This window comes from Cervus elaphus, chromosome 23 (genome assembly GCF_910594005.1).
Source record: "Cervus elaphus chromosome 23, mCerEla1.1, whole genome shotgun sequence".
Taxonomy (NCBI): Eukaryota; Metazoa; Chordata; class Mammalia; order Artiodactyla; family Cervidae; genus Cervus; species Cervus elaphus.
The window spans coordinates 11051804-11064689 of NC_057837.1; the positions used below are offsets into that span (position 1 = coordinate 11051804).

The 12886-nt window shown below is 39.9% G+C and overlaps 2 protein-coding genes across 2 annotated transcripts; both read left to right on the top strand.

Moving 5' to 3' along the window:
- LOC122682180 (ninein-like protein) overlaps window positions 1-12886 on the top strand; it is a 333523-nt gene that overhangs the window by 267179 nt on the left and 53458 nt on the right.
- Window positions 7640-12788, top strand: LOC122682177 (ankyrin repeat domain-containing protein 26-like). 2 transcript variants are annotated; one of them, XM_043885023.1, is made up of 5 exons: window positions 7640-7916; window positions 8494-8708; window positions 9934-10020; window positions 10092-10162; window positions 10481-12210. In XM_043885023.1, the coding sequence occupies exons 1-5, from the start codon at window positions 7719-7721 to the stop codon at window positions 10534-10536; spliced, it is 627 nt and encodes a 208-aa protein (XP_043740958.1). In that variant the 5' UTR covers window positions 7640-7718; the 3' UTR covers window positions 10537-12210. The 2 variants fall into 2 exon arrangements, with proteins under 2 accessions (XP_043740958.1, XP_043740959.1); XM_043885024.1 differs by lacking the exons at window positions 10092-10162; window positions 10481-12210 and adding an exon at window positions 12218-12788.

Here is a 12886-nt window from a genome sequence, read left to right on the forward strand (position 1 = left end):
ATTCCCATCTCTTTCAGAATATTCCACAGTTTATTGTGATCCACACAGTCAAAGGCTTTGGCATAGTCAATAAAGCAAAAATAGATGTTTTTCTGAAACTCTCTTGCTTTTTCTATGATCCAGCCGATGTTGGCAATTTGATCTCTGGTTCCTCTGCCTTTTCTAAAACCAGCTTGAACATCTGGAAGTTCACCGTTCACGTATTGCTGAAGCCTTGCTTGGAGAATTTTGAGCATTACTTTATTAGTGTGTGAGATGAGTGCAATTGTGCAGTGGTTTGAGCATTCTTTGGGATTGGAATGAAAACTGACCTTTTGCAGTCCTGTGGCCACTGCTGAGTTTTCCACATTTGCTGGCATATTGAGTGCGGCCCTTTCACAGCATCATCTTTTAGGTTTGAAAGAGCTCAACTGGAATTCCATTACCTTCACTATCTTTGCTCATTTCTTAAGGCCCACCTGACTTTGCACTCCAGAATGTCTGTCTCTAGGTGAGTGATCACACCATCATGGTTATCTGGGTCATGAAGATCTTTTTTGTACAGTTCTTTTGTGTTCTTGCCACCTCTTTTTAATATCTTCTGCTTTCTGTTAGGTTCATACCATTTCTGTCCTTAATTGGCCCATCTTCTCATGAAATGTTCCCTTGGTATCTCTAATTTACTTGACGAGATCTCCAGTCTTTCCCAGTCTGTTGTTTTCCTCTGTTTCTTTGCATTGATCGCTGAGGAAGGCTTTCTTATCTCTCCATTCTGTCCTTTAGAACTCTTTAGCTGAAGTTGAGCAGTTCTATGATGACCCACAAGACCTTCTAGAACTAACGTGGGGAAAAAAAAGTGTACTTTTTATCATAGAGGACTGGAATGCAAAGTAGGAACTCAAGAGATATGTGGCATAACAGGCAAGTTTGGCCTTGGAGTACAAAATGAAGCAGGGCAAAGGCAAGCAGATTTTTGCCAAGAGAACACACTGGTCATAGCAAACACCCTCTTCCAATAACACAGTAGGTGAGTCTATACATGGACATCACCAGATGGTCAATTTTATGTGTAAAAACCTCTCTATTTAACAAATACATGTTGCCAGTTTAAATTCCAGAAAAATGATGAAATGATGAAAAATCATTTTAAGCTGTTTGAAGCAAAGTCATTCATTTTGAAATCTGTCCTTACTGATATCAGGTTTATAAACTCCGTTGACTACAAATGCTTATCCCTCGTGAACTCATGAAAGATAATATTATTTTTTTATTTCTGTGCTTGCAGTCTGAGCTCTGTGCTGTCCTTTTCATAAGAAATGCCCTCTGTCTGTAGGTGACTCATAGTTCCTGAGCCAGATTCCTCTTTATTGAACTTCTAAGAAAATCCCAAGGCCTCTTCTCATTTTGTATGTCTTGGTCTCTCGGTTGGACTTCCCTGGTGTCTCAGACAGTAAAGAATCTGCCTGCAATGCAGGAGACCCAGGTTTGATCCCTGGGTTGGGAAGAGCCCCCGGAGAAAGTGAAAGTGGAAGTCAGGTCTTCTGCATTGTGGGCAGATTCTTTACCAACTGAGCCACAAGGGAAGCCCAAGAATACTGGAGTGGGTAGCCTATCCCTTCTCCAGAGGATCTTCCCGACCCAGGGATCAAACCAGAATCTCCTGTACCGCAGGCAGATACTTTACCAACGGAGCTATCAGGGAAGCCCTATCCCCTGGAGAAGGAAATGGCAACCCACTCCAGTGTTCTTTCCCAGAGAATCCCATGGACAGAAGAGCCTGGTGGGCTTCAGTCTATGGGGCACAGAGGCAGACATGAGTGGGCGGCTCACACTTGGTCTCTGTTAGGTCAAACAAACAAGCAGTGTTTTTGCTGCCAAGGTTCTCTTTAAAGCTCTTAGTGTCCTGTGAATTTTTTTTTTTTTTTTAATTTTTTTATTAGTTGGAGGCTAATTACTTCACAACATTTCAGTGGGTTTTGTCATACATTGATATGAATCAGCCATAGATTTACACTTATTCCCCATCCCGATCCCCCCTCCCACCTCCCTCTTCACCCGACTCCTCTGGGTCTTCCCAGTGCACCAGGCCCGAGCACTTGTCTCATGCATCCCACCTGGGCTGGTGATCTGTTTCACCATAGATAGTACACATGCTGTTCTTTTGAAACATCCCACCCTCACATTCTCCCACAGAGTTCAAAAGTCTGTTCTGTATTTCTGTGTCTCTTTTTCTGTTTTGCATATAGGGTTATCATTACCATCTTTCTAAATTCCATATATATGTGTTAGTATGCTGTAATGTTCTTTATCTTTCTGGCTTACTTCACTCTGTATAATGGGCTCCAGTTTCATCCATCTCATTAGGACTGATTCAAATGAATTCTTTTTGACAGCTGAGTAATATTCCATGGTGTATATGTACCACAGCTTCCTTATCCATTCATCTGCTGATGGGCATCTAGGTTGCTTCCATGTCCTGGCTATTATAAACAGTGCTGCAATGAACATTGGGGTGCACGTGTCTCTTTCAGATCTGGTTTCCTCAGTGTGTATGCCCAAAAGTGGGATTGCTGGGTCATATGGCAGTTCTATTTCCAGTTTTTTAAGGAATCTCCACACTGTTTTCCATAGTGGCTGTACTAGTTTGCATTCCCACCAACAGTGTAAGAGGGTTCCCTTTTCTCCCCACCCTCTCCAGCATTTATTGCTTGTAGTCTTTTGGATAGCAGCCATCCTGACTGGCGTGTAATGGTACCTCATTGTGGTTTTGATTTGCATTTCTCTAATAATGAGTGATGTTGAGCACCTTTTCATGTGTTTGTTAGCCATCTGTATGTCTTCTTTGGAGAAATGTCTGTTTAGTTCTTTGGCCCATTTTTTGATTGGGTCATTTATTTTTCTGGAATTGAGCTTCAGGAGTTGCTTGTATATTTTTGAGATTAATCCTTTGTCTGTTTCTTCATTTGCTATTATTTTCTCCCAATCTGACGGCTGTCTTTTCACCTTACTTATAGTTTCCTTTGTAGTGCAAAAGCTTTTAAGTTTCATTAGATCCCATTTGTTTAGTTTTGCTTTTATTTCCAATATTCTGGGAGGTGGGTCATAGAGGATCTTGCTGTGATTTATGTCAGAGAGTGTTTTGCCTATGTTCTCCTCTAGGAGTTTTATAGTTTCTGGTCTTACATTTAGATCTTTAATCCATTTTGAGTTTATTTTTGTGTATGGTGTTAGAAAGTGTTCTAGTTTCATTCTTTTACAAGTGGTTGACCAGTTTTCCCAGCACCACTTGTTAAAGAGGTTGTCTTTTTTCCATTGTATATCCTTGCCTCCTTTGTCAAAGATAAGGTGTCCATAGGTTCGTGGATTTATCTCTGGGCTTTCTATTCTGTTCCATTGATCTATATTTCTGTCTTTGTGCCAGTACCATACTGTCTTGATGACTGTGGCTTTGTAGTAGAGTCTGAAGTCAGGCAGGTTGATTCCTCCAGTTCCATTCTTCTTTCTCAAGATTACTTTGGCTATTCGAGGTTTTTTGTATTTCCATACAAATTGTGAAATTCTTTGGTCTAGTTCTGTGAAAAATACCGTTGGTAGCTTGATAGGGATTGCATTGAATCTATAGATTGCTTTGGGTAGAATAGCCATTTTGACAATATTGATTCTTCCAATCCATGAACACGGTATGTTTCTCCATCTGTTTGTGTCCTCTTTGATTTCTTTCATCAGTGTTTTATAGTTTTCTATGTATAGGTCTTTTGTTTCTTTAGGTAGATATACTCCTAAGTATTTTGTTCTTTTTGTTGCAATGGTGAATGGTATTGTTTCCTTAATTTCTCTTTCTGTTTTTTCATTGTTAGTATATAGGAATGCAAGGGATTTCTGTGTGTTAATTTTATATCCTGCAACTTTACTATATTCATTGATTAGTTCTAGTAATTTTCTGGTAGAGTCTTTAGGGTTTTCTATGTAGAGGATGATGTCATCTGCAAACAGTGAGAGTTTCACTTCTTCTTTTCCTATCTGGATTCCTTTTACTTCTTTTTCTGCTCTGATTGCTGTGGCCAGAACTTCCAACACTATGTTGAACAGTAGTGGTGACAGTGGGCACCCTTGTCTTGTTCCTGATTTCAGGGGGAATGCTTTCAATTTTTCACCATTGAGGGTGATGCTTGCTGTGGGTTTGTCATATATGGCTTTTATAATGTTGAGGTATGTTCCTTCTATTCCTGCTTTTTGGAGAGTTTTAATCATAAATGAGTGTTGAATTTTGTCAAAGGCTTTCTCTGCATCTATTGAGATAATCATATGGTTTTTATCTTTCAATTTGTTAATGTGGTGTATTACGTTGATTGATTTGCGGATATTGAAGAATCCTTGCATTCCTGGGATAAAGCCCACTTGGTCGTGGTGTATGATTTTTTTAATATGTTGTTGGATTCTGTTTGCTAGAATTTTGTTAAGGATTTTTGCATCTATGTTCATCAGTGATATTGGCCTGTAGTTTTCTTTTTTTGTGGCATCTTTGTCTGGTTTTGGAATTAGGGTGATGGTGGCCTCATAGAATGAGTTTGGAAGTTTACCTTCTTCTGCAATTTTCTGGAAGAGTTTGAGTAAGGTAGGTGTTAGCTCTTCTCTAAATTTTTGGTAGAATTCAGCTGTGAAGCCATCTGGTCCTGGGCTTTTGTTTGCTGGAAGATTTTTGATTACACTTTCGATTTCCTTGCCTGTGATGGGTCTGTTAAGATCTTCTATTTCTTCCTGGTTCAGTTTTGGAAAGTTATACTTTTCTAAGAATTTGTCCATTTCATCCAAGTTGTCCATTTTATTGGCATAGAGCTGCTGGTAGTAGTCTCTTATGATCCTTTGTATTTCAGTGTTGTCTGTTGTGATCTCTCCATTTTCATTTCTAATTTTGTTAATTTGGTTCTTCTCTCTTTGCTTCTTAATGAGTCTTGCTAATGGTTTGTCAATTTTGTTTATTTTTTCAAAAAACCAGCTTTTAGCTTTGTTGATTTTTGCTATGGTCTCTTTAGTTTCTTTTGCATTTATTTCTGCCCTGATTTTTAAGATTTCTTTCCTTCTGCTAACCCTGGGGTTCTTCATTTCTTCCTTCTCTAATTGCTTTAGGTGTAGAGTTAGGTTATTTATTTGGCTTTTTTCTTGTTTCTTGATGTAAGCCTGTAATGCTATGAACTTTCCCCTTAGCACTGCTTTTACAGTGTCCCATAGGTTTTGGGTTGTTGTGTTTTCATTTTCATTCATTTCTATACATATTTTGATTTCTTTTTTGATTTCTTCTATGATTTGTTGGTTATTCAGAAGTGTGTTATTTAGCCTCCATGTGTTTGAATTTTTAACAATTTTTTTCCTGTAATTGAGATCTAATCTTACTGCACTGTGGTCAGAAAAGATGACTGGAATGATTTCAATTTTTTTGAATTTTCCAAGACCAGATTTATGGCCCAGGATGTGATCTATTCTGGAGAAGGTTCCGTGTGCACTTGAGAAAAAGGTGAAGTTGATTGTTTTGGGGTGAAATGTCCTATAGATATCAATTAGGTCTAGCTGGTCCATTGTGTCATTTAAAGTTTGTGTTTCTGTCCTGTGAATTTGATTGGGGTTCACGCCATTGGAAAAGCTACCCTCCAAAATCTTTTCTGAAGGAAGCCCTGCACCTTGGGCTTCCTGTGAAACTTTGCAGGATGACACTTTTAGCGTTCTTTTCCTCTTAAGATCCTTTAAGGAATCTGAGGCACCACCTTAAGTCTTTCCAGGGTCTTACACTTACAGTCTACAGGTTTTACCTTTAGACTGTGTTTTCCTGGCAGCACCCTAGATTTGATCTTAGCCCAGAAGCCATTTCTGTCCTTTAGCGTCCTGTGACAATTGGACATGTGGAGATGCTGTAAAGGGGATACAGATATTGAACGCAGTGAGTCTTGGTTCCTTTATATTTAATAGCACTTTTAAATTGTTCTGATAGCTTATCCCTCTCATTGATTTACTTTCAGCTGCTTTAGAGCAAGAGTCTCCGCCTCCCATGTTTCAGTGTCCGTTTCTTCTCTTGCCTAGAAGCCATCATCGGCAGCATCTTCAAGGACCATCAGGCTTCTGTGTACAATGTGATGAAGCCCATTGGGTTTTCATTTCTTTCTCTGCATCCATTCAAGTGCAACCTACCTCCAGGTTCAAAGGCATTCTCACATGTTTCAGCTCTTTTTTAACAGCAGTACCTAACTTGGGGGCATCACCGACTCGACGGACACGAGTTGTGCAAGTTCTGGGAGTTGATGGTGGCCAGGGAAGCCTGGCGTGCTGCAGTCCATGGGGTCACAAAGAGTCAGACGTAACTGAGCGACTGAACTGAACTGAACCCCATGTTTAATATCAGTGTCTGTGCCAGTTATTTATTGGTAACAAACTGCATTAGAAACCACCTCAAAGCCCAGTGACTCAGAACAGCATTTCCTTTGTTCACAAGTCTGCGCTGGCGCAAGGCTCAGTGAGTGAGCCCCGCTCATTTCTTCTCCAGTTGCATCAGCCGGGATGTCGTGAAGGTGGGGACCAGAGTCATCTGAAGACTTCCCCGTGCGCACGTCTGGTGTTGGAGCTGGCTTTTGGAGGGGCCATTAGGTGGGGGCGGTCAGTGGGGACACTGACACGTGCTCTGTGTGTGGGCTGTGCTTCTTCACAGCGTGTTGACTGAGTCTAAGAGTTGGCTTCCCCACAGAGCAACATTCAGAAGCTATTTAGCTTTAAAACTCACACAGCAGTTTCCCCAGACTCTGTCCAGGAGGAATCAGTTACTGGGACTAACGCATACTTAAGGAGAGGGAATTTCATGAGAAAAGTGTCAAAGAATTTGGAGACATGTTTGAAAACCACGAGCTCCAATCACGTCGACTTACCAAGTAATCATTCTGTCTAAAGGAAAGTTCTTTCCAATTCAGTGTCACTGATATTCCAGTAAATATTTTTTCTTTCTTTTGTTTGGTATGTCTCTTATTCTGTGGAAAGTAAGAAAGGGTTACAAGAATGAGGCATTTTTTTGTTGTTCAGAAAAATGTATGGATCATCTCACTAAACTCTTAGGAGATGGGATTTCTTTAACCTTTCTTTAACCTTGTGAATCATTTCTCTTTGGAATGCAGTTCAAATTAGCAAAAACTGTTTGTAGTTCAGGAAAAGGCTTATTGGATTAGAATCCACATTTACAAGATTTAACCATTAGAGTCTTATTTTCACAATCTTCTTTTGGGAGACATTTACTAACTCGGCCCTAGATAACTCAATACAGGATACCTCAAACTTCTTTAAAAACCATGGGATAAGATGGGAGAAAGGGGTAAGAGACATTCTACTAGGAGGTGGCTTGCAGTCATTCTACAGAGGAAAGATAGAAAAGTATTACTGTAGAACAATAAAAGAGTGTAAAATCAAGTGCAAATGTTGTGAGACTAAGATGATAGTGAAGAGTATATTTTGTGACTCTTGGTGGTTTGAACTTCTTTCTTGATTCTCTGAGTTATTCCAGGCCCTACATTCTCCAATACAGATACCATGGTATATATTTGATCCTCGGTTTGAGCGAGGCTGTGCTCAGTCCACTTTCCTCAGAACTAAATGGTGTTGTTTTATTCTTGCAGACTGATCGTCTTCCAGCAGAGCTGGGAGCTGCGTGTTCACAGTGTCTGCACCTGGATGCAACATATCAAGTTCTTCAACGGGAGTTGTTATCAATGAAAGGATGGCAAAGGAAGTGTGAGAAACTAGAGAAAGAGAACAAGAAGTTGGAGCAAGAAGTAGTGAAACTCAGAAGTCATATGGAACTGAAGATGATAGAACACCCTCAAGTTGAGCAGTATAAACGGGAGATTGAAGAAAGAGTGAGACGGGACCTCGTAGAGAAATGGAAAGAAGTCAACCTATTTTTGCAGGTTAATTTGTTGATCTGTCATGTGCTTGAATTCACCTCAGTGTAAATTACATTTTGGATGGATACAGCTTATGTGTTTCCTCTGCTTCCCTTAGAGCAGTGTGTTCTGTAGATTTCTGGAAGGAGGGGCACACTTGTTTCTCCTTGTAAATATTTCAGTTTCCATCACAGTTATCACTAAATTGATCTTTCAGAATGCTTCTCCCTAGAGAATCCTTTTACTTATAAGACCAATTGGTATACACAAGACTATGAGGGGGGAAAACAAATATGTGGTTTAGAACTGGTACCATCCTCTTGAATTATTCTTGTCTTGTTCAGTTTCTAAATTTTCACTTCATCCTCTTAGTCTTTGAATCATCCGGTTCCTTAAGTACTACTATAACATTGATTCCACGTTTATTTTATAATTCAGATTTAATTCATGTCACATTGACGATGATTATTTTAAAGTTCCTCTTTTCTTATTTTCACATTTAAAATCACTCTCTAAATTCCTGACTCAAAACTAAATGGAACAAATATCATTATTCAGGTTATAATCATTTAAAAAATGTATCTTTTTAAATTTGACTTAGACACGAGCAGCATGTCAAGAAATCTCAGAGCAGTTCCGAGAGGCGCATATTGCTTCCGTAAGAAGTCAGATGGAACTCAGAATTAAAGACTTGGAATCTGAACTATCCAGGACGGAAACTTTACAAGATTATAAGAAAGCAGAGATGGAAAAATATAAGAAACTCTACTTAGAGGAACTAAAAGTTAGAAAGTCATTGGAAAATGAACTAGACATGTAAGTCAAAACACAGAATCACAGAAGATAAATTTAGTCCATTAATTTGTCTCTGAAGCCTAGTTTTTATAGAGCCAGGTTCCTGAGATTAGTAGGAAGTGAAGCTAGCTAGTCAGTCACTGCTAGAGGGCATCCTAAGAAAAATGAGTTATAAGATATCCTTGTAAGTTTTCCTACACTAAGTAAAAGCATGCTTGTGAAATCAGGGAAGATTCACACAGGGGTGAAAGGCAGGGTAATTCCCAGAGTGGCTGACGCTGGCATGGTGACCTGAGTGAGGGTTTGTATGGAGGCTGGAAAGGGCAGATCCCACCTGCAGCCGAGTCCAGGCTTCCCCGCCTCTGAAAGCAGAGCACTCCTAGGACACCTTTCACAAGCCCAGAGAGCACAGCAAAGGAGCAGGGACCCGAGGACGCATTCCGCTAGTCGATGCCCAAAATAAGCATACTCAAGGGAAGCCCAGGTGCTCCCAGAGAGGGTTCAGGGCTGTGGGACTTGATGCTGGGGTGTGGGGTGTGGCTTCCGGGGAAGGAGGTCGCTGGGACCGGTCTCCCTGCTTGGGGAGCGCGATGCCTCTCATTGTAAAAACATACACTGAACGCTGTTTTGACTTTTTGCCTTTTGAAATGAAACCAAAAATTCTCTTCAGATTTTTTTCTTTGTTTTGATTATGAGATACAGGTGCTGATGTAGGCCCTTCGTAGAAATGAAGTAACATAAAATGAACTTTGGAAAAGCAGAGCATACTTGTCATTGTTCCTGGGGCTGTTTTAGCCCTTTTGTCACCCATTGCCCTCAAGGTTGTGGCTCTAGGTGATTCCTCAGAGCCAAGTGCTTAATTTCTCCACGGTCATGAGTGGAAGGTATATATAAGAATGGTGAAAGGAAACGCTTGAAAATGGATTTGTGGGATGGCGTGTTTCTTCATCCCTGTTTCCTGGGGGCAGGCGTGTCCCAGAGGCGGCAGGTGTCACTGTGAGCCCGCCTCCCTTTCTCTCTGACGCCCTTTCTCTCCTCTCCCAGCTGTGACTTGTTACCTGAGGAGCCCCAGACAGACGTGAGCTTCTTTAGAACAAGGTCAGAGCTGTCACTGTTTACAGCAGGTCTGCTCTCTGCTTCCAGTGCTCACACAGGGTGATGGGGATTCCATTTATGTGCGGCAACTTACAAAATGCAAGTCACACAGGGAAACATGAATGAAATTGGTGTTTTCCATCTTCCCCAGGAATAATGAGAGGCTGGCAGAGATGAGCACCGAACTTGAGGTGGAGAAACAGCAGAAGAGATCTTTACTCAGCACTCTCAGCAGCAGGTCAGTCCTGGAGCCCTCTTCTGTTGGAAATTTCAATCCTACCTCAGGGTTCAATGCAAATCTTATTTCAGGAGCGAACGTAGGGTTTTCTACCTGAATTCCACGCCGTTCAAATGGCAGCGTGGAGACTTTCTTGACCAAGGTTAGTTCTGTTCTATTTTTTTCACTGGGTTTCAGATTTCTGATATAAATGATCCTTATTTTTAATTTGGTGAACTTCTGAGTTGTTTTTTTGATTTATGCGTACTAAGTAAAACCATAATCAACTGTGATAATCAAGGAGACATTTAATGATTTTTTTGTGCTAGATCTCTTGTTTATAAGAGATACTTTTTAAATTCTTAAATTTGTTTAAAACCTGCATTGAAATTCTACTTTAGAAATGACATCTTACTGTCTAGTAACCGAAAGTGTACTTTCAGATGTTTGATTAACTTTTTAATTGATTTCACTTTGGCAGTGGTTCATAATCATTTCCAGGCTCTGCTGCTCCCACCACAGTTTTTCTACCCCTAACCATAAGTGACTGACTGGCATCTAAACACTAATGACATATGGATGTGTTTCATTTGAAGAAATCCTAGATAAGTCATTTTTATGAATTAAACAAACTTGTAGTAATCAAAAGATTAATTTTGGGTTTTAGGTTAACATTTTTTGTTACTTTCTTATACAAGAGTACATCTTTAATTGCTATTTTACTGACAGAATTTTGATTTAAATGTCTAAAACATATCTTGCTGAGCAGTTGTAGAATGTTTCTAAGTTTGTAGTTAAATCAAATATTTAAAACTTGTAAATGAAGCTCACTTTTGTCTCTGTCATGACTTCACCTGGATGAATGATGACTGAGATAGCAATGAAGGGGAGTCTTTAAACTGCAGCTAGTTTTCATTGTGTAATCATTGTGATTAAAATATCCATTTCAGTCAGTGCACACGAGTTTATGGTTTTTGATGGTGTTTCCATGATGTTGATGATGCAGAGAAAAGCAGCCCTTGTTAAATGCAATCTCAACCTGTTTTCTCATTTGGCTTCTTGCCATCACAGAAGAGCAATCTAAGGTTTCTTCGACAGCACTGGGGCTACGTTGGGTCGTAGTACTTGGGAGCCATGAACCTGGAGGGCGTGCTTTAGCTGTGCAGTCACAGCGGGCCTCCAAACACTTCATCCCAAGTCAGAGACCTGCCCACGCAGACACAGGCCTAAGAGGAGGAAGCAAAGGCTTTACCCCCATCCCAGGGGTGGGCTGCCTACCGCAGACCCAAGTTCACGGTGCTGTGGGCACATACATCTTTTCAAAGAAGAGATTGGGAACCAAGCAAGCACTTCTTAGTTCCTTCTCCCAAACTCACCCGTTAGGTAAATCTTGCTTCTCCTGAGGAGGGTAGCGGATGCTCCCCTTGAAACTTCAGGCTGAGGAAATGAAGTTCAACTGCAACTTCTGACCGGATTTAGGTTATAGTTGAGTTTACACTCATGCTTTTTGTATATACCCACTAATGATGAGAGCCTGGATAGAAGTATGCTAAACAGTAAAGAGAGATCTGTTGTGTGTTTTAAATTTTGTCCTCAGTAACCCAAAATGTGGATAATTCATTGCTGAGTCATTTTAGCAAGCCAGGTTCTATCTAGAGGAAGTGAACATCCTTTTAAGGTTGAATCTCTTCACTTTTGTCCTGCTTGATTCAGCTAAAGATTCTCTCCTTCAAGTTCCCTGTCCTCTGTTTAAAAAATATGTATGCTTTCTAAATTACCTGTATCTACTGCCACAAATAGGATTTGATATTGATTTATTCTTGTTCATGCATTTAAAACACATAATTTACTTCAAAAGTCATGTCACACCACAAGCATTATTCAACTGTATAACAAGGTTTTACATGTTCATTTTGTCTATGCTATATTTAAAAATCTATGTGTTTTTTCTTAATCTAAGAACATAGCTGGCCTAGGACTCTGGACTCAGTCAGAAGGACATGGCCTTTGTTACTTCTTTTGTAGAATTAGGAACTTTGACTAAATCAATGACTCTCATACCTTACAAAAAGATTCTTTTTTTCCCAAAGAAAGGAACCTTTCTTTTAAAAAAGAAAACTCCTGCAGGGAACCGTGTTACATAAACGGAGACAAGCATAGAGCCTTGTAGCTGAAGAGCGGCCAGAGGCCCTGCAGCTGTGACTTCTCTGTTCCTCAGCCCTGCAGTGACCCCTGTGGGACCTTCCCCGTCTATGGGACATAGTTTGGAAACTAACACTGACGAGAGAATCCCTCTCGGTAAATATTGTCAGAATTGAAACTTGCTGGTACACTGTTTCTTGTGTGTAAATTTTCTCAAGTTTCTGTCTTTTCGTTAAATAGAAAACCACAGATGTGCTCTCGTTCTTAATATTCGACTTCAGACTACTTCCTCCATTTGAACACGATCCTCACCTAGAAATCAAAATAAAAGTCTAAGAAGTACATATTAGGGAAGGAGCTGTTAGGGGAGAAGATAGTAATCTTGTGGGTCGTTCCTATGATTATGGGTCATTCCCTCATTCTTTCAAATTACGTGTACTCGATTACTGTTATTTATTGTACTTTTTGTCAGATTAATCTAAAAAGCATTCCATAAATATGCTCTGTTATCTGTAAGGAGAATAAGTAGGAATTCATTTTCTTTTATTTATGTGATTTTCTTTTTCTACTGAAGTAATCTTGAGGTTAGGTCTGGTCTCTAAAAGTATTATTTAAAAGTCACATTTAATAAGTTTGATGTCATTCCTATGATAGTATCTCTTGTTTGTCTTAAACATAAATAATATTTGACTTATTTCAGATGAGACGGGAGTTGGACAGGAGTATAACTAGAGAACTAAGGAAA

What these genes read in the sequence shown, in the direction of transcription:
- LOC122682177 (XM_043885023.1), top strand. Translation starts at nt 7,719, where the DNA reads ATGAAAGGATGGCAAAGGAAGTGTGAGAAACTAGAGAAAGAGAACAAG. An exon ending in AAGTCAACCTATTTTTGCAG is followed by an intron (nt 7,917 to 8,493) that starts GTTAATTTGTTG and finishes AATTTGACTTAG; the next exon opens with ACACGAGCAGCATGTCAAGA. An exon ending in TTGGAAAATGAACTAGACAT is followed by an intron (nt 8,709 to 9,933) that starts GTAAGTCAAAAC and finishes CATCTTCCCCAG; the next exon opens with GAATAATGAGAGGCTGGCAG.